Source organism: Physella acuta, unplaced genomic scaffold, assembly GCF_028476545.2.
Source record: "Physella acuta isolate Inbredline_101_S28 unplaced genomic scaffold, ASM2847654v3 ptg000443l, whole genome shotgun sequence".
Classification (NCBI taxonomy): domain Eukaryota; kingdom Metazoa; phylum Mollusca; class Gastropoda; family Physidae; genus Physella; species Physella acuta.
This window is the reverse complement of record NW_026731962.1, coordinates 438-19,559: the sequence shown is the minus strand read 5'-3', so window position 1 is coordinate 19,559 and position 19,122 is coordinate 438. Positions and strand designations below refer to the sequence as shown.

The 19,122-nt window shown below is 33.6% G+C and overlaps 1 protein-coding gene across 1 annotated transcript; it reads right to left on the bottom strand.

The window, feature by feature from the left end:
• Positions 1-2: 2 nt before the first annotated feature.
• On the bottom strand, positions 3-15,816 carry LOC131943143 (sterol regulatory element-binding protein cleavage-activating protein). Its single transcript, XM_059303148.1, has 26 exons — positions 15,737-15,816; positions 12,685-13,006; positions 12,426-12,570; positions 11,961-12,118; positions 11,742-11,879; positions 11,487-11,566; positions 11,263-11,377; positions 10,798-10,979; positions 10,398-10,524; positions 9,939-10,051; positions 9,727-9,821; positions 9,480-9,578; positions 8,995-9,339; positions 8,665-8,810; positions 8,413-8,529; positions 8,011-8,123; positions 6,252-6,502; positions 5,974-6,089; positions 5,496-5,833; positions 4,693-4,812; positions 4,366-4,579; positions 3,713-3,825; positions 3,096-3,259; positions 2,561-2,854; positions 2,283-2,345; positions 3-2,179 (listed from the first exon to the last, which is right to left on the bottom strand). Exons 2-26 carry the CDS (start codon positions 12,804-12,806, stop codon positions 1,997-1,999), a joined length of 3,951 nt encoding a protein of 1,316 aa, XP_059159131.1. The 5' UTR covers positions 12,807-13,006; positions 15,737-15,816; the 3' UTR covers positions 3-1,996.
• Positions 15,817-19,122: the final 3,306 nt, after the last annotated feature.

Here is a 19,122-nt window from a genome sequence, read left to right as displayed (position 1 = left end):
AATCAAATAATTTTTGGTTCTTTATTTACAGATTTAAAAAATCTTTATCATAAAAATGCTGTACCAAATGATATAAATTCACAACTTAAATAAAGCAGCTTAAAAAGATGATTTGAAAGTACAAGATAAGTGAAAGCTGTGTGTGAAAATCCTTGAAAGCTTAGAACAGATAAACACGCTATTTATACCTGATAAGATGTAGCTCTATTTTTTTAAACAAATCACAAAATGTGTTAGCTCTAACAATATGAAAGCCTCATAAGCCATAATAAGCTTCATTATAAACTTTTATTAAGGAAGGCCAGCTACCATAAGGTTGAAAATCACTGTTTAAAAACAATGTTAACATGACATTTAAATGAATGTGCTAAGATGTACCAAAAGTGATGAAATAAAAACTAACTGGTATGACTTTTGGTCAAATGTGATCCAATTGCACACAAAAAACTGGACAAATCTACATCTGAGATCATTGTTGCATTTAAAACACAAATTTATCAAATGTCAATAACATAATCTAGAGAACACACAGTACAGATAGGTTAAGCACTTCTCACTTTCTACTCATTCATCTTAACAGCACCTTTAATCTTCTGCAACCATTTACAGCCAATATGGGCCAAAATATTTGAATCTAAATAAAACAAATTTCTGTAAACAAAATGAGAGTGCAGTTTTGTCACCAACAAATGAATACACAATTGCATTACTAGTGCATACAAATCACATGAAAGCAAAGAATATAACATCAATCTTAAAAATATATATAAATATTATGACAAACAAAGCTAGCAGGACTAATTTAACAAAAAGTAACAGGAATGGTTTGAAACAACATTTAAAAACAACTTTTTTGTTGAAAATTGCTATTGACAAATCACTTTAAAAAAAAAAAAATCATGAATGTTAACTTTTTTGATTGTATTAAAAATAAGGATAGTTTTACTTTTTCACTAATTATACACAATAAATTTTTACATATTTTTCAGAATTAAACTAAGATCTGTAAAAAATAGTAAAAATATTCAATCACATCATACAAAAATTGCAATAAATATAACTTTGCATGTTTTAATAAATATTTTAGCACATTTGTAACATTGAAACAAGCATTTGTTCTTAAAGTGCAGTTTGTCAATGATGATGCTACACTTTAAATTCATTTAAGCATATTGTAAATATTTTAAATTTTAAGGCAATTGTAAAAAAAAATCAAACCTGCAATACAATATTTACAGGGTATACATAATTTTAAACATTGCAAAATTATAACTGAAATTAATACTGACCACATAGATTATTAGTTAAGTTTTAGTTAATATAAAAATAAGGTTAGTAAGGTTTACAACAAAATTGGATATTAGATTTTATGACATTTTCTTATTTCAACAAATTCCATAAATCATTGACAATGATATGCATTGCAAGCCTAAATGCAGAATGCAAAATATACTAAAAATTTCTGCTTCAATTATGAATTATCATATAAAAATAATGCATGCTTAATAAACTAGTGTTTAATTGTTTATACAAATATATCACTGATTGAAATTACTAAACCCAGGTATAATTGTTAGATGGTTAGATCAATTGAGTGAAAAATAAGATTCTAAGTAAATACATTATTCCAAATTAATAAAATACAGCTATGTTCAAAACACCACACTGAAAGGTTTAGTATTCCATATCAAAACATTTGGCCAAGAGTTAACGAACTTAAATAACAACATGCTTGATGAGTGAACATCTTGCAGAGTTTCAATAGAAGTAATTAATTCTATCTTGGTAAAATTGTAATGCCCAAGTTCTTTGACATACAAATAATGAAAGATGGAATCAGTATGGTGTTAAAGCAATTCTTTGATATAACATTAACAACAATTAGCAAACCTTCAAACTACCATAATTTAATTCAAACCAGTATTTTAAGTCATAGACACTTTGAGTGTTCAGGTGTCTGGGTGAGTCCATAGATGCAAGTTCCAGAGTTCCAGCATCATTCGGCTTTCTCCAAAATTGTAGGGAAGAAAACAACCTTCAGGTCCTGTCCCTGGTCGCACACAACCCCATTATTGGCAACAGCTACAACATGGTTGACAAAGGCCCGCAGCTCACTATCAGCAAACACCACTTTCCTTATCAGAGATCCTCGCGGAATGTCCCACAATGAGATGCTGCCCTAAAAAGGTGAATTTATAATGTTAATACTTAAATGTTTGATCTTTCACAATTGAAGTTTCTACATAAAAAGTTTATTCTGATGAAGTTAATGATTGTAATACCTGTCCTCCAGTGACCATCCGATTTCTGCACATCAAAGCTGCACTTCCAATACCCCCTGAGTCCTGTGATAAATAAACAATAAAGAAATCAGGAACTGATATGAGGCTAAAACAATCAATAAAACAAAAAAACATCACAAAAAGCTAACAAAAAAAAAACAGAAATTTCATAAAAAGCTATATTTCCAGTTAATCTAACCTAAGAAATACATAATTCCATTATCATATTCAACTAATTAGAAATTTACAATAATTAATGCTTTCTTCATATTATTTACCAAGTCAATTTTATGAAGCAATGAGGATTTGGTTCTATCCCAGACGCACATCCTATCATCCATCCCCACACTGACGATGTACAAGGGTGAGGTGGAGATGGTGGTGACAGTAGCTTTATGCCAGGTAAACTTGTGTATGCAGGTCCCTGTCAGGGGGTCCCACATGCGGATGGTGCCATCTAAGGACCCACTGACAGCAGCAAAAGGAGCAACCTGGTCTAAACACAAGGCTGTGACACTGGCTTCATGGCCATGCAAGGTGTACAGACACAGGGCATTGTCCAGTCTAAACACCTGTAACAGTAATAGTTACAATTGTCAACACTGAAATATACTATATCAGGTTAAAAAACAATATTTGTAAATAAATGAAACTGATGTTAATATAGATTTCTGATGGGTCATTTTAGTCTTTTTTAGAATAATTAGAAAATTAAAATGTAATCATTTGGTTTACAACATTTTTAGTGTGTATTTTTTTAAACAGCATCTGATTTACTGAATGTAAGAAATAAATAAAGAAAAACCCACTGACCTTCAAAGTGTGGTCCTGACTGGCAGTGACTATCCTACCTCCTGCACACTGGATCACATTGATAGGTAATTGATGCGCTCGACATGTCGTTACACCTGCACACCTAATGACCTCGTTATATGATGTGAGATTTTCAACACCAGTGCTACTGCTTCGTGAATGACCTACAAATATATCTATGATTAGAATAAGTATTCACTTATTTCCCCCCCTTTTTATATTATCTAAAAGCTGCATTTCCATTATGACAATTCTTTTTTGTTTTATCCTCTGATCAGTGATATCACATTCGAAACTAGTCTACAGATTGCAATTCTTTTACTTTGATCAGAATAAGAAAAATGGCAGTTTTTTTTTATTAAGCTCAAAAATGTGTATGCATATATAATTTCTTGAAAGGCCTACTAACAAGTATGTAGCTAATAAAAACATTTATTTAAAAAAACAAAAAACAAGCCTTTTACTTCTTACAGTCTCAGTTCTACATTTAACATACGTCTTACAAAACTAAACCATTTGTTGAGTAAAAATTCTCAAAGTGCTTTAGTAAAACCTATAGCTCTATTTTAAAAAAATAGACACAATAACATTCAGACTTCCGTTAACTTAATTAGTACCTCTATTTTGACGAGGTGAATTTAGAGGCACTGGTGAAGGTGTCATGATTGGATTATGGAATGTTTCAATCTCCAAGAAGTCTAACGTCCCATCAAGCTTGGCTGCAACAATCCTAGAAAAAATATGGGATCATGTCATGAGAGAAAAGGCAGTTGGGTATTGTATAATGGACAACAATCTTTATTAATGCCAAAGCACAAGATATACATACCGACAGAAATGAGCATTTGTGTTTGTGTAGTTTGCTTCATTTTTTATATCATTAGATTCAAAAGAAATATTTATAATTTCCATAATTTTCACCTTATAAGAAACTAAATATGAAAAAATATAAAATGTCATATATAAGAAAATATGGGATGGTGTGGTCATTAGGTAAAGCACACTGTTGATACCCTGACAGCATTGAGACGGATCCCAGGCTCAAATCAGACATCCCTGAGTCCACCCAGCTCTGATGGGTACCTGACCCATGTTAAGGCAGCAAGACATAATGCTGATCACACTATCCCTTCTATGCTGAGGTCACAGATACATGTGAATTCTACTTAACCTGCCTCATGGAAAGTCAAGTTTGAACAGATAACATGCTTACTTTAATGTTATTACATAAGAAACCAAATAAGCAAAAGTAAACTAAGTGAAAACTGACCTGTTGCCAACCACACAAAGCCCTGTTATACCAATGTCATTGGTGCCATGGTAAAAGCGTAATTCACCGGTTTCAGCATCCCACATTTCAATATGTCCATTGCCACACCCTGTGACTATTAGACCATGCATGCTAGCCATGCACCATACAGAAGAAGCTTGCTCTTTTAACATGTCATCCTCAAGGGCTGAGATGTCTAAAGTAGATTGTTCTCCTTTTAAAATAAAGAAATGTTTTTATTAAATAGCTTTATACACTGCTTTAAAAATTGAGAAGTAAATATAAATTTTGACGATGTGGATTAAAATAAAATAGAAGGGGTCTTACCGCAGCTCAAACTTCTACTCCTTTCAAGTGGTGACATTAAAGAAAGCTCTGCAGCACTATGATTCCTTGGTAAGGTGTGGCCTTCAGCTTCTAAATATCTGCGATGTTCTTCATACAGCCCTATACAAAAAGCAAAAAAAAAAAAACATAAATGAAATTCTTTTATAACTTGTACCTTGAACCTTTACTGTCTTATGCACTCAAATGCACCACAGATTTTTCATATGCTGTATGATGTGCTGGAACGTATAACACATTAATTTCTGCATAATAGTGACAGTCACACTGGTTAGGAAATTTTGAATACAATCGCAGAATACTAAATTTTATTTACATTATTAACAAGAAATACATTTTCTACAATTATTTTTAAGTTTTAAGAAAGTGTTATTTTGAAATTGTGGCAATATAGAAATTGAAATTAAAATGCTTCAGCTGAAGAGTAGAAAAATAAATGACCATTGGCTATGGTGAATATTTTAGCACTTTGAATCAAGTTTGTAAAAAATATTAGTAAAGGTGTTTTTATCTTATTTTTACATTTTCTAGATTAGTTATTATTTTTATTTATAATCTATTAAAACTAAGACTATTTTCCCCTATAATGCTTTTTAAAACAATTCTATTGAAATACACAGATATTTAAAATATAAAAAAGATAAAATGTATTATTTTATTTGAACCAACAGGAAGAAAGATTGCTTGAGCAGTATAGGGTTAATGGATGAGCTTTTTTATTTAAAAAAAAATATCACCAATAATGAACAGTTCAAACCCACTAAAACTGGTTTAAAATAAACTACCTTCAAACCAGCTCCTAAAGTCATATCCATTGGGAGTACTCTGATGTCTCCGCTGATCAATAGATGTGAACTCTGTATTTATAGTAGACACAAGATCAGGTTTCAGGTCACTTCTAGTCAGACTGTTTGACTTCCTAGCTGACCCCACTCTCCGGCCTCTAACATCTGACCAGGAGGAATTACCCCTCCTACTCCTGATGCCATCTCCTCCACCACTCTCTTCAGCCAATGATAACTCAGACGAGCTCCTGCTGCCATGGTACTCAGCATAGAGATCTGCGTCACTGTCTTCTATGTTACGTCCCACACAAGGCCTTCTACGACTCACTGGTGCCATGCTGGATTAAAATTATTAATGATAAGCTGTTGAACACTCTGATATTGATACTGTACTAGAGAAATATAAGTGATATCAAATTCTACATAATGAAAAGAAAGGTCTATTCAGTCCAATAGTGTATTAAAAATTTAAACTTACCCTCTTCTAATGATTGTATTAATACATTCCCCTGAGTTAGAATCCCATATTTTGAGATGACCTCCCAAGCAGCAGCTGATAATAAGGCCATTGTCACCAAGCAGACATTCAATATTCTGAAATAAACAGGGAATAATTTTATACATCCACAATTAAAATTATTTCAGATCTTTAAACACAAAGAGCAATACAACAACCAAAACTGCAGTATTTAATACTCTAAAAGACAGTTCAAGGATAACAGAATAACCTATGTTGAATCTATGAATAAATCTGACCTGTGTATGACCAGATAACACAAGCGGCACAGACTCTTTAACCTGCTTGACATAGGCTCTAGGCCGTCTACGTCCTGACCTGCTCCAGGAGTGGCGCCAGCGTGAATAGTTCCTGGAGCACATACACCGGTACAGGTGAACCATGAAATATGTGATGACAACCACAGTGAGACAACACAGGAAGATGGTGATGATGAACTCCTTGTCCGTCTTGGGGAGGAAGTTGTCCAAATGATGGGAATCATTCCAGTCTGAAATATATGCCAACAAGAATTTAACCTTTTGCTGACTGGGGCATCAAAACTATTTTACTTTCCCTATGGCCAGGCGAAAAGACAACGCATTTTTCAACTAGGGCACTTACATATTTTTTTTTAAATAACCATTTATGTTAAAAAAATAAAATGAAAATCATTATACACAAAATTGGTCTAAGTTTATAATGTATGAGGATAAATAAATAGCATTATAGTTTACTAATCTATCTATCTATCTATATATATATAAAAAGCAATGTATGTCTGTGTGTGTGTGTGTTTGTCTTTTATGCATTACTACACCTTTCACCCGATCGCCATGAAACTTTGGGGAGCTGTTGAGAATACGCTTGAGGAGGTATCTGAGAAAAAAAATTTCAAATTCGCAGGGGTGGCACCCTGGCAGAGCGCGATTCGATTCTTCTCTATATACGGTATGTAAATTATAAAGTTGATATGAACACTCCCGGGGAAGTTTCAAGTTTCTGCAAAAAAAAATCTCTTTTAATTTCACAAGGGTGGCGCCTCAGGAGGATGCGATTTTTCTATAAATACTGTATATAAAAAATAAAAGTTGAGAAGTTGTTGAGAATACTCCAGGAAGGTTCCTGCGAGAAAATAAATTTCAAATTCGCAGGGGCTGTGCCCCGGGAGGGTTCGATTTTTTTCTCTCTATATATAAAAAATGTCGGATGTGGTTCGACACCGTTCATCCGAGTGTCATGAAGCTTTAGGAAAGTGATGAAAATACTCCAGAAAAGGTTTCTGTGAACAAAATAATTAAAATTCATGATATGGCGCCCAGTGTTCCCTGTAGTAGTGTAATCGAGCCTCCAGAGAAGGCCCCTTTACGTCCCTGACATCTAGGCGGTCACCAAAGTGTGTTCTACCACATTATTAGGCTTTCATGTGATAGTGTAGGTAAACCCGTGCCCCGATAAATATGATCCAAGCGCAGACATTGTTTACATAAAAATAACTCAGTTTTAGAAAACAAGGTCACAAGTCTAAGAATATATTATTAGTAAAGCAATGATGAAACCCTCTTAAAACATTACGTCATACTTTCTTCTATTCCCACGGCAATGCACCTGGACGGGCACACGAGTAATAAATAAAAATAACCCTTATCCCAGAAAAAAGCAAATAAAACATTACTTCTATTATTATTTTTTATAAAAAATGTATTTTAAATGCTAAAAAAAAATTCACTGCACTGGAGCTTTTTTCTTTTTCAATAGCTACATTTAAAATAAAGCCTGATTCAATGTCAGAGGCATATTAATTCAATTTCATTTCACAAATTATACTCCCTTAATTTTGAATTCCTAACTTTAGAAAAAAATCGTCTAGTCCTGTAAAGGCTTAATGAGGACAATCGATTCTCTAACTGCAATGTTCATTGTTCTAGTTTTCAATTTTTTCAGCTAAACATTTTTTTACTTAGATAATCTTGATGGCCAGGTAAAATTTTTCAACACTAGCACATCTGAAGAGCTTACCTGCGGGTTTAGGTATAGGTAGTGCGTGTGTTTCTTTTGGATGTCTCATTTGAATGGCTTTCAGTGGGTCTATTACCTCAGATAAGTGGATTGATGGCAAAATGCTGATATATCTGTAACATAGCAACAAAACATATACCAGTAAAAAATAAAATTAAAAACAAAATGCAACACTTGGATTTTAACTTCAAACAGTATTTATCAAAACAAAATTTTAAGCAATGGCTAAAGCTATTTTTATTATGATTCAGGTGTGGTCAATTCCTGGCAAGAAAGCCATTTACAAAAATAAAATTGGGAGGATAGTAAAGGGTTTTATAGGATTAATTAAGTAACACTATTTAATATAAACCTGCATAAAATAATTTAAAACCAAAAATAATCTCTAATCCAGAAGTTTACCTGCCACTCAGGCTTATGTTGTAATATTGAAACAATGTTGGCCAATGTTTATGTGAAAGCGTTCTCCACAATTCCAAGTTTTTATGTTCTACTGGTCTGTCTCCAAACTCTTCATCTCTGTAGAAAAAATTTATAGTTAAACAATACATTGGATATATCAGTAACAAAAAATCAAATAATAGACGTTGAGGTTTTGATAATAATAAACATATTAATGGATTATTTAGTAGAATTTCTCTAATATCACCATACCTGGAGGATTCCATCATTGAACTGACTTCAGCAGGAAGTTTTGGTGTAGCAGTCTGGGAAAGTGTATCGCTAACATTATCTCCTGTTAATTTATCCACTAGTCCAGTCTTGTACATTATGAGAAGAATCCAGACTAACGTACAAACCTAAAAATAAATGGTAAAGTAAGCAAATGTGGCTGTTTTAAATATATAATGCTTAAAACATTTAAGACATCATTCTTTAAATTAAGTTAATAAATTTTATTTTTTCCATTAGTGTTATTTATAGACTGTTTTTAATAAAAAATTAGATTTAAAAATGGAAATCCTCTTAAACAAAGTTACTTACCATAATCAACTTCTGAACAATACGAAATCTTGCTAAAAAATAAAAGAACTTGACTCTACGAGGCATCTCATATTTTGGCCGATCTGATTGCGGTGATGCATGGAAAAAAGTCTGACCTTCATACACACTTCTGTTTGGTGATGGGGGTGGTGACACATGGTTAGGTTGGACGATGGGACTGTACATGGGAGGTGTCGGGTCTGGGGGAGGAGATGAATGGCTTCTGTGGGAGGAGCTAGCCTTTCCTCTGACGAATGGGCACAGGACCAAAGGTTGTATGCTAAATGCATTACTACTCTCATCCTGTACAGCCTGTTGAACACTCTGTTTATGTAGGTCTGAAAGCTGTTAGAGGAAAAAACATGGCACTATATATAGCACTTATATATAACACTTATATGTTGATGCAACCATATTGTAGTTAACATCAAAATAAAATATAACATTACAAAATAAAGAAGAAAATTATGGATTTCTATACATACCTCCATTCTTCTTATGTCTACAGACAAAACAGTTGCAAAGAATGCCATTTGTAAGTAAAAATCAGAGAGAAGTCCTACTAGTGCAAAAGCACAAAACTCCTATAGTAATAAAGCAGATAATTTTCAAACAATTAATTGAAGAGAAATAATTTAGTAAAGATAGATCAAGCTGAAAAAAAAGGTTCATTTCTTAAAAGTCTTATGGAAAAAAAAATGTGCAAATGAAATAATGAACACAAGCTATTACCTGTATGGCTGGGACAAAGGTAAAAAATCCAATTAAGACAATGACCAGTTCAGTCACTAAGTTCTTTGTGATAGACCATCCTTCTCTACTAAGGCCTACAATATAACAATAACATAAAAATTCAAAATACACCATCAAAAACTATCAGAAAAAAAAAACAGCCTAGTGACTGAGAACATTCTTTCACTCAAAAACTGTTGTTTTATATTTACCTTGAGCAACCCTGATTTTGACATCTAAATGGACGGGTGTTGAGACTACAGACTTTGTGATGACCAAAACATTTTCCACACCAACAATCACAGCTAAGTAGGGGAAGATCTCACTGTGGAATATAAAAGCTCTTTTAGTAAGTTTAGGGTTGTTAGCTGTTACACAAAATATTCTTAAAAGCAATGGATCTCGATGAAAGTTCTAAAACTAATGGCCACAGGCTTATGTTTGATCTCACTTTACTGGTGGCCATTTATGTCATAGAATACTGAAGTTTTAAAATGTTTTTAAACTGGCAAGAAATACCAATGACTGACTAAAAATTGTAAAAAGAATAGCAATTAAGAAACCAACAAAAAAAAAAAAAAACAATTATAAAACATTTCTTATTGAATGTACAGATAACATTGACTGCTTCTACATATGTCACATATAGGTGATTATGGCAACAAACCTACCCTCCATTAAGTGTTGGAGTCATCCCAAACAATGTACAAATACTGACAGACATAAGCAGAGATGCTAGAACAGTAACTACAGCGCTTATAGCAAGTCCAATCTTTGATTTTACCAGCTCTATTTTACCTGAAGAATTAAACACAAAATCACATTTTAAACGTATGTACCTCGAGCACACTAAATAATTTAAAAAACTAAACATCCAAATTACTAAATTATCTGTTTTAAATATGTTATAAAAATACTAATATATCATTTATAATAAAGTCTATGAGCTTTACTTAAAAATTTATGACTAATGATTTTCTTTTACATTTTTCTCATTTACATCACCATATACAATACCCTTCAATATTTTAATGAAAGAGAATGATTCTCTGTAATTTTAGCCATACTTACGCACAGAAAAGTAGAGGTACAACAGCATGACAAGGTAGATCACCAGCAGAGGCGTGTACTCTACAATGTAATTAACATCTTTAAAGTACACATGCACAATGTCTTGAACTTCTGAATTGTTTACATTTTGGCTGGTGTCTGGGTGGCGTCTCTCAAGCATTTCAGTCAAGGCTGAGACAAATCTGATAGAGAAATTTTAACCTAAGTAATCAGTATGTTTAAATATCTGGCAGAAAATCTTAAAATATGTACTTAGTGTTTGAGAAAAGAAATTGCAATAACGATGTCTTTGATTTAGAATTCCAATAATATGTTTTATCAATACCACTTTCTTTTATAATGATATAAATGAAGTATTTTTCTTTGACTTGTTTTTATTGATAAAAAGATATTTTGTAAACTGAGAAAATGCAGTTATTCATAAGGAGGATTTTAAATGTTCTCTTGCTGGCTTGGTGAACTTACTGTGAGTCATATTTTTTCATGATGATTGTGACAGCATATGTTATAATGCGCTGCCTGCTGCGGATTGGGTATTTAGTTATCCCAGTCTGTGACCAAGGTATGCCAAACAGCAGATCTGCAATTTTATAGCAACAAAATTATATTATAAGAGCAAATCAATGGAAACAGGTTCTCAATGTCCACTCTGTATAAAAACTGAAATAGAAAAATGTTTGTATGGGTACCTTTAATAGATGTCTGGCTGCCAACAACTTGTCCATAATTCTTGTAGACATCGTCGAGAATATCTGCATCATTCTTAAAACTGTTTTTGTAATAGACATTAAATTTATATTGATATTGGCATTTCTGTTGTTTGCTAAGAAAATATCTATATAAACGTTTTTCCTTTTCAAAATTCTTTAGGTTTGATCTAATTATGTGTGGTACAATGTGAAGTTGTTCTGTCATAACTTTGGATTTTGTCATAAAATAAATACCTTAAAATATCCTGATGCCAGAAGTTGGCAGGTGAAACAATAAAACAGGTATACTGAGGTAACAATTTCTGCAGTTCGCCAACATTCAATGACTCAGAGACTCTATAGCAGTTGTCAGCTAAAGACTGGTCTTTGCCACTAAAGAAAATAAAAATAAATTTTTTCTATTTAAAACCAGTCAGTTTTAACCGTTGTTAAAAAGACAAAAATGTCACTTACCCAGAAGTATATTTAAAATTATCCAACTCCTCAACAATTTTGAAAGCTGATGCCAAAGGAGCTCTAAAGGCATCATAAGGTTTAAGATTTTTCTGCCAAGGTGATACTGCAGATTTCATGACCACTTGCTGTACATAAGCCACTGGTTCCCCAACAAGCTAAATGTCAAAACCAAGATATTTTAATGACAGTATGATGATAGAATAATACAGGAATATTTTATTTATCAAACATATCCTTTAAGAATAAGAAAGCATGACTGGTTATTAGGAATAACTGCAACAGATGTGAAAATTTATGAGGCTTGCAGAGTAGAAATATACAGTTTTTATTTCTAATTATGTAACTATTATGGACAAGGAAAAATGGTTTGGATTAAGGTGGAAATACTGGTAAAAATAACATGCCATTACTTTTGTTTCAAAACAGCTGTATGTTGTCAATTAACCAATTCAACAAACTCACCCATCTTGGTTTCTTTTCATCAATAAACCCTTCTGGTTGAAAATTGGCTGAACGAACACCTTCAGGAACTGCAAACCCTAATTTTGATGTTCTGTGCTCAAAGGAGGTTTTCCCAGGAATAGGTAGGTTACTCAGTAAAGGAATGCTGTTAAAAATATTTGATATTATTAAAACATCTATCTATTAAAATATAAATATAATCTGCTCTCAACAATAGTTTAATTTAAATACATGATTAGTGTATCATACAAAGACTTACCAGGTAATGCTGACTGAGATGATGACAGATAAAATAGTTGTCCATGGATGGCTAGCACAAAACAATCCATATGTGTAGTATATCTGAGCAACACGGTCATGCAGTGATTTGATGGTTAGCATTCCGGATGACCAATAATGTGATATAATGTATATTTAATTGTGAAAATGTTCATAAGCCAGATGAGCCTCCTGAAGCCAACCACTTTGAATAAAGTTTAATGGGGAAGAATTTTAATTAAAGTAGTAGAGGTGGGTCGGCTTGTTGTTTGAACTATCATTGTCCTGATCATCTGATTCTGTCATGACGAATGATGTGGAATCTGGAATAGCGAAGCAACACCATAACAACTAGATTATTATAGCAAAGCAACACCATAACAACTAGATTATTAAACACAGTTCACTGTTTAATAACTTACTATAATTGGCTTGAACACTTTTAGTGGATGATATCAATAATATAAGCAAATAAATGAAAAATCTAGACAACAATAAAAAGTCAATAAAAAGATGTCTGTTTATACTATCACACTAAATGCTACCTGCTGAAAGTTTACATTTATTTACTTTGCTCTACAGCACCTTATCCTATTTAATTGGCTTCTGAGGTATGACACTAAATAAGACAGCCTACACATTTTTACTCAAGTTGAAAAGATAATAACAGGTTTGACATCAAACTGCTGCCAGTTTTCTAGCATTGCTTTGGAATATGTCTCTTGCCTGCACCCCCACGCTCACCAATTTTTAAAAATAAGGGACTTGACTTGTTACTCTCTTTTACAAACAAAATGACCAGAATTTTTCAGTCAACATGTATCAAATGGGACAACATGGCCTAAGCGGTAGAGTGCTAGGATGCTAACATGAAAGTCTCAAGTTCGAATCAGGGTTCAAGTTAGTATAATGTTCCTGAGTCCACCTAGCTTTAATCAGTATCTAACTCATGACAGGGAAAGTAAAGTGCTGACAACACCTTCCCTTCATATGCCAAAGTCCAGAAACATGAATTCTACTTCATCTACCCATTGGATCACTAGGTCTATAGAGGATTCTTTATGTTAGTATCAAATAGTTAATTTATAGATTTTATACATTATAAAATATCAAGATATTTAAATTTTTATTAGTGTACTATCATGATTATATTCTGTCATGTGTAAGATTTAAGCAGGAATACTGTTACAAAAAAAAAAACTGAATTTCTTAGCAGAAAATAAAATATCTAATTACCCCCCAATAATCTTGAATATCTAATCTACTACGTATAAATAAATCTGACCCTAAAAATAATCTTGACCAAAGGATTAGAATTTAAAATTCAAAAAGGTACTTGTCTGATTAAGTTATAACTTGCTTATAGATCTAATGTGAGTTTTGAAACTTTTAGCCCAATTAAGTTTATTTAGATAAAACTAAAAAAAGAAGTTTATCATAGTCTGTATATTAAAGTGTATTCGACAAAACATTGAATTTAGATATTCTCATAACATAAACTTAGTGGGCTAACAACAATATGGGGTCCTAACTGAACACATATGTTCTGCCAATTTCTCTTATTAGTTCAAGTGACTAAGAAGAACTTTTTAAAATGTTTACCATGTATGTAAAAATGGCGGGTCTTTTTAACTTTTTTAATGTAATAAAAAACAAACTAGCAACAGGCCCTATACTATATGCAAGAAATTTGTTTGAAATTTGCTTTAGAAAATGAAGGCTAAACTTAAAAATTAGCAATATTTAAACTAGTAAGTAAATCTTTTTAAACAATAATGAGTTAGGTACAGAAATATTACTAAGATCATTCATTATTGAATTTATCGGTCAGTGATAAAAGAAATCAAATGTTGACACTTTTTTATTTTATAGACTATAAAATAATAACTAAAAAAAAAACCCACTGTTCATTACGACTGGGTTAGATATATTTATTGCTAATATGCAAATGTTATTTCTTTCAATGGACAGTCATTATGCGAATATTTTCCAATATTAATGTTATTTAATTGGGCAAGTCAATTTAATAAAGCTTTTTAATTGATCTTTTCCTAGATAATAGGAAAAATGAGTACCTCTGTACAATAGAAGCCAGCGAACCATGACAAAGTGGCATTAATTTTAATCTAGAATCTAGTAGGCCTATATACTTCATGATTTTTAATAATATAATTTTCATTTTTTTTCTTACTTTATTTTTTAAATGTACTATGCTGTAGGGCCTAAGGTGGTGATCGCGATGTATATAAAATGAACCTTATTACTTATTTGTAAAGGGAATGCTGATCAAGCAAAGGTCTACAACCACAAAGCGAACAAAATGAACAAAAAAAATGGGGACTGAGTGGATCCTTAGCCCGAAAGTCTTGAGTATTAATCCAGGTTCAAGTCAGTAGAATGTTCCTGAGAAAGTGAAGGCGGCTGGGCATAGCCCTGACCACACAATCCCTTTATAACAGAGGTCACAGAAACAGGTGAACTCTAGATCTACTTCACTTGACCCATGATGAATGATGGGCTGTCAGGTTCGAAAAGGGAACTTTACTTTTTTTTTATAGGCTTACTTTCACAACAATTAGTCTAGAGTTGAACCCCACCAGTTTCATATGAACAATGACCATACCCTTCTTGATTCTTTATAGTTCTATTAGAGAAATCTAGTATCATTGGGTAGTGAATCATAGTCATGGAGATAAGACAAGAGCCAGGGCAGTGCCTGGGACAGGTGTGACTCAGCCGAACCCCTGCAAGACTGACTCACCAAACCCTTGTGGTTTGATTGAACACAAGTTTAAAACCACTGGTCTAGTAGAAGATTCTTGATCTAGTCTAGAATCTCAATCTAGATCTAGGCCTAAAAAAGAGTTGCAGTAGAATAGGCTAGCACTACAGACAGCTGAGACAGAACTAGATCTAGTGACTAGTTTCAGAATTAAAGCAAAAAAGTAAAAAGTGTTCTCAATTCAAAATCTTTATCGGCTAAGGCATAATTAGTACAAATTGTGTTTTTCAATTACAAAAAAAAAATAGCTAGATCTAGATCTAATTTTCACCTAGATCTATGATAAATTTGAATCTGAATTCCTCGTTGACATTATTGAAAACAACACTTCTGAAAAGGATAATTCATTAATTCAGTAAAAACGCATCACCGGATGAAGATTTATTTGTTTTGAAGCAGTTCAGCAGTTATTAATTACATCACGCGGAAACGTGCATTTTCAAATGAAATACCTAGCTAGTAACATGATCATGTTATTAATATTAAAAAAACAAATCTAATGCGCGACTATTCTTATTTTGTTTAAATTTGAAATAAATAATAGTCAAATGTTCTAATTTGGCCCATACTTTCGATAACTTTCAACCTGTATATTTCAACTAAGTCGTTATGTACCACTAGAGTAGGCCTACATCGACGTAACCTGATTTTTTGTTACTCATATCGCCAACAGAGTTTCTTCCAGGCATCTCTTCAGGGGAGCGAAGCCCCCCCCCCCCCCCCCCCCCCCCCCGCCCGGGGACAAACTTTCAATTGAATTTGGTCCCACCTCCCCCCCTATACTTTTTATATTAACATTTATAATTCAAAACTGCAGCTAAACTGAGCTTTTAATTTTTTTCCAACCCATTTTGGCGTCCCTAGGGTCGGCGCCAGGGGACATATGTACCCCCCCCCCCGTCGCTACGCCTCTGAATTTATTACCCCTCCATGTAGTCCTATCTATTGGGCTGGTAAGTAGGTCAATAAACTGTTCTACGGCTAAATAAACCGAAATGAGCCAAAGAACTGTTTTTTTACCTACTTACTAGCCCTATAGGGCAGGCCTTGGCTAATGACCTATTTGCTATTTAAACTATAAGATTTTTTCTGTCTCGTCTGGAGAAGAAGGGGTGGGGGGGGGGGGGGGTACAATGCCAAACAGAGGAAGATGCCTGAATGAAACACTAATATTATAATAATGTTATAACCCTAAGAAAACTTAATTTCTTTCCTAGTTTCACCACTTTCAGAAAAGTTAAAAAAGAGTAGAACACCTTACTAAGAGAGACAACAGAGAAAATACAGAAAAGCAACTAAGAAAACAGAATTACCTTCCTTAGAGTACAACTAATGTGAGCAAAATAAAATACCAGAAAAAAAAAACATAAAGGGAAATAACAAACAAAATACAAGTACTGATAAGAAAACCTAATTGCCTTCCCTTTCTTAAAAAGAGGCTGCTAAGGGACACAACAATTAAAATACTAAAACACTTAGAAAACTGAATTACTTACCTTGAATTTTTTAAATACCAGAAAAAACATCAAGGGAAATAACAAATAAAATACAAATACTGACAAGAAAACATTATTGCACTCCCTTCTTTAATAAATATAATAACTAGGTTTATGAGGGAGATAACATATAAAATACAAAAACCCTTAGAAAAAACTTAATTACTTTTCTTGGAATAAACTTTTATGAGAGCCAAGGTGAATTCATAAAGGGAAATAACAAATGAATTATATTGTATCACCACTAGTTTACAAACAAAAAATTAAAATAAATTTTCGACAAATAAAATACAAAAAGAACATGAAAACTGAATTTCTTTTTATTACGCTGGATCGCTGCCCACTTTAAATGAATTATGTTACGCTAGTTTACACTAATTCCAAAGGGAGAAAATAAATAAAATATAAATAGTCCAAGAAAAAATTGTTTCTCTTTCCAAACTGACTATGATTTCCCTAGATAAACATGACCAAAAATAGAAAAAAAGAAAGATCCTAAACAGAGATCCAAAACAAGAAAACAAGCAAAAAAAAAAAAAAAAGTGAGAGATAACAGAAAATGAATGGACAAGAGATTGTTTATAAATGAAGTAACAGAACAGGCAGAAACAAGGGTAAGGAAACTCGATGAGACAAACACAGTGTTGTGGGGAAGGAAAAAAGAACAATCTCAACATCTAACGTCCTAACGTCAATTGAAGAACCATTGGAACAAAGTACTCCATGAGACCGTGTGGCCTAGAGGGAGAGCGCTAGACTACTAGCCATAAACAGTGTTTCTTCCAGACGTTTTTCTCGTGGGGTGGGGGGGGGCACTTAATATGTTTGGGGGGGGGGGTCGGACACTAGTAAAAAAATATATTTTCTATTTACATTCCATTTTGTTCGGGGGGGGGGGGGGGAGGGGGCGGCAGACTTTCTTCCGGGTGGGGGCGGGGATGCCTGGAAGATGCCGGGTTCAAGCCTGTAGAATGTTCTTTAGTCTACCTAGCTCTGATAGGTATCTAACTCACGTTAAGGGGAAAGTAAAGGCGGATGGGCATAGTGCTGACCAAATTTTCCTTTCATATGCCGAGGTCACAGAAACAGGTGAACTCTATTTCACTTGCCATAAGGTCCACCAGAGCCTTAACATCAACCCAGTGGGAATCCCAAGCAGGAAGTAATCCCAAGCAGGAAGTTCTCAAGGTCTTAAACTGAAGAGTGGCCAGCCATCAGCACCAGACAACCCCAGCAGAGGCATTAAATCAAGGCGGAGAAGAAGAAGCAGATCGACGTCATAAATCACCTTATTCTGGAGCACAGGACAGATCCCAACGGAGAGGGACCCTCCTTGTGAAGTTGCCAAAACATAGGTGACTAATTTTCAATGTTTCTTTCAGGCTTTTTCCCCACGGGGGTGGGGGGCACTTGATATTGTTGGGGGGGGGGGGGGGGAGCGGACACTGGTGTATATTTTCTACATAAATTCCATTTCGTTCGGCGGGGGGGGGGGGGGGGGGAATTTTTGTTGTCCATCGCAAGTAAAAAACCTTACCAGAGTTGTTTCAGACTAAATGAGGGAGGCCATTGGCCCTTAAACAAGGTTTAGGAAGGAAACACCATATAGGCATATGTATTATAATCATTGTAGAAAAAGGTAAATGACAAGGTCCACATAACATTGTATTTGATTTGAGATATTAATATCAACTCAAATCTAAAATTCACAAGGGAATGATTTTAATGACTAAATGTCTAATTTAATTTAAAACATATATTCTTGAATTGTCACAGGAAAGGAATGTACCTAAAAAATTCGAACGCAGTAGCTGCACTAGACGTAGTTCAAAATTAAGTTACAAGACAAACAGTGGCCGGCGCCAGGTTATTTAGCGCACACGGCAAAACTTATTAAAACGCCCCCTTTCACGCAAATTAATTGATAACACATATGTATGAGAAAACATTTAATTAAAAGTGACATATTAGTTTTATTATCAATCGCATAAATGTTATAAGTTGATAAAATCAAATTTTACTTACCTCCTTCGTGGCAAAAGTTTGTACTAATTGCTTCAATTCCAGTGCGGAAGCGTAATCACATTATATTGAATTTTTTGATAAGTCCACGAGTCTACTTTATGACATAGCCCCACTCCCTCCCAGTGGCGTAGCGAGG

Bases quoted from the DNA above. Each gene is read 5' to 3' on its own strand.
- LOC131943143 (XM_059303148.1), bottom strand. From the start codon at position 12,806: ATGCTAACCATCAAATCACTGCATGACCGTGTTGCTCAGATATACTAC. The intron at 9,340-9,479 runs GTATGTATAGAA...TTCCTCTAACAG, and splicing joins TAGACATAAGAAGAATGGAG to CTTTCAGACCTACATAAACA. The intron at 6,503-8,010 runs GTAAGCTCTTCA...CATATATTTCAG, and splicing joins ACCTATACCTAAACCCGCAG to ACTGGAATGATTCCCATCAT.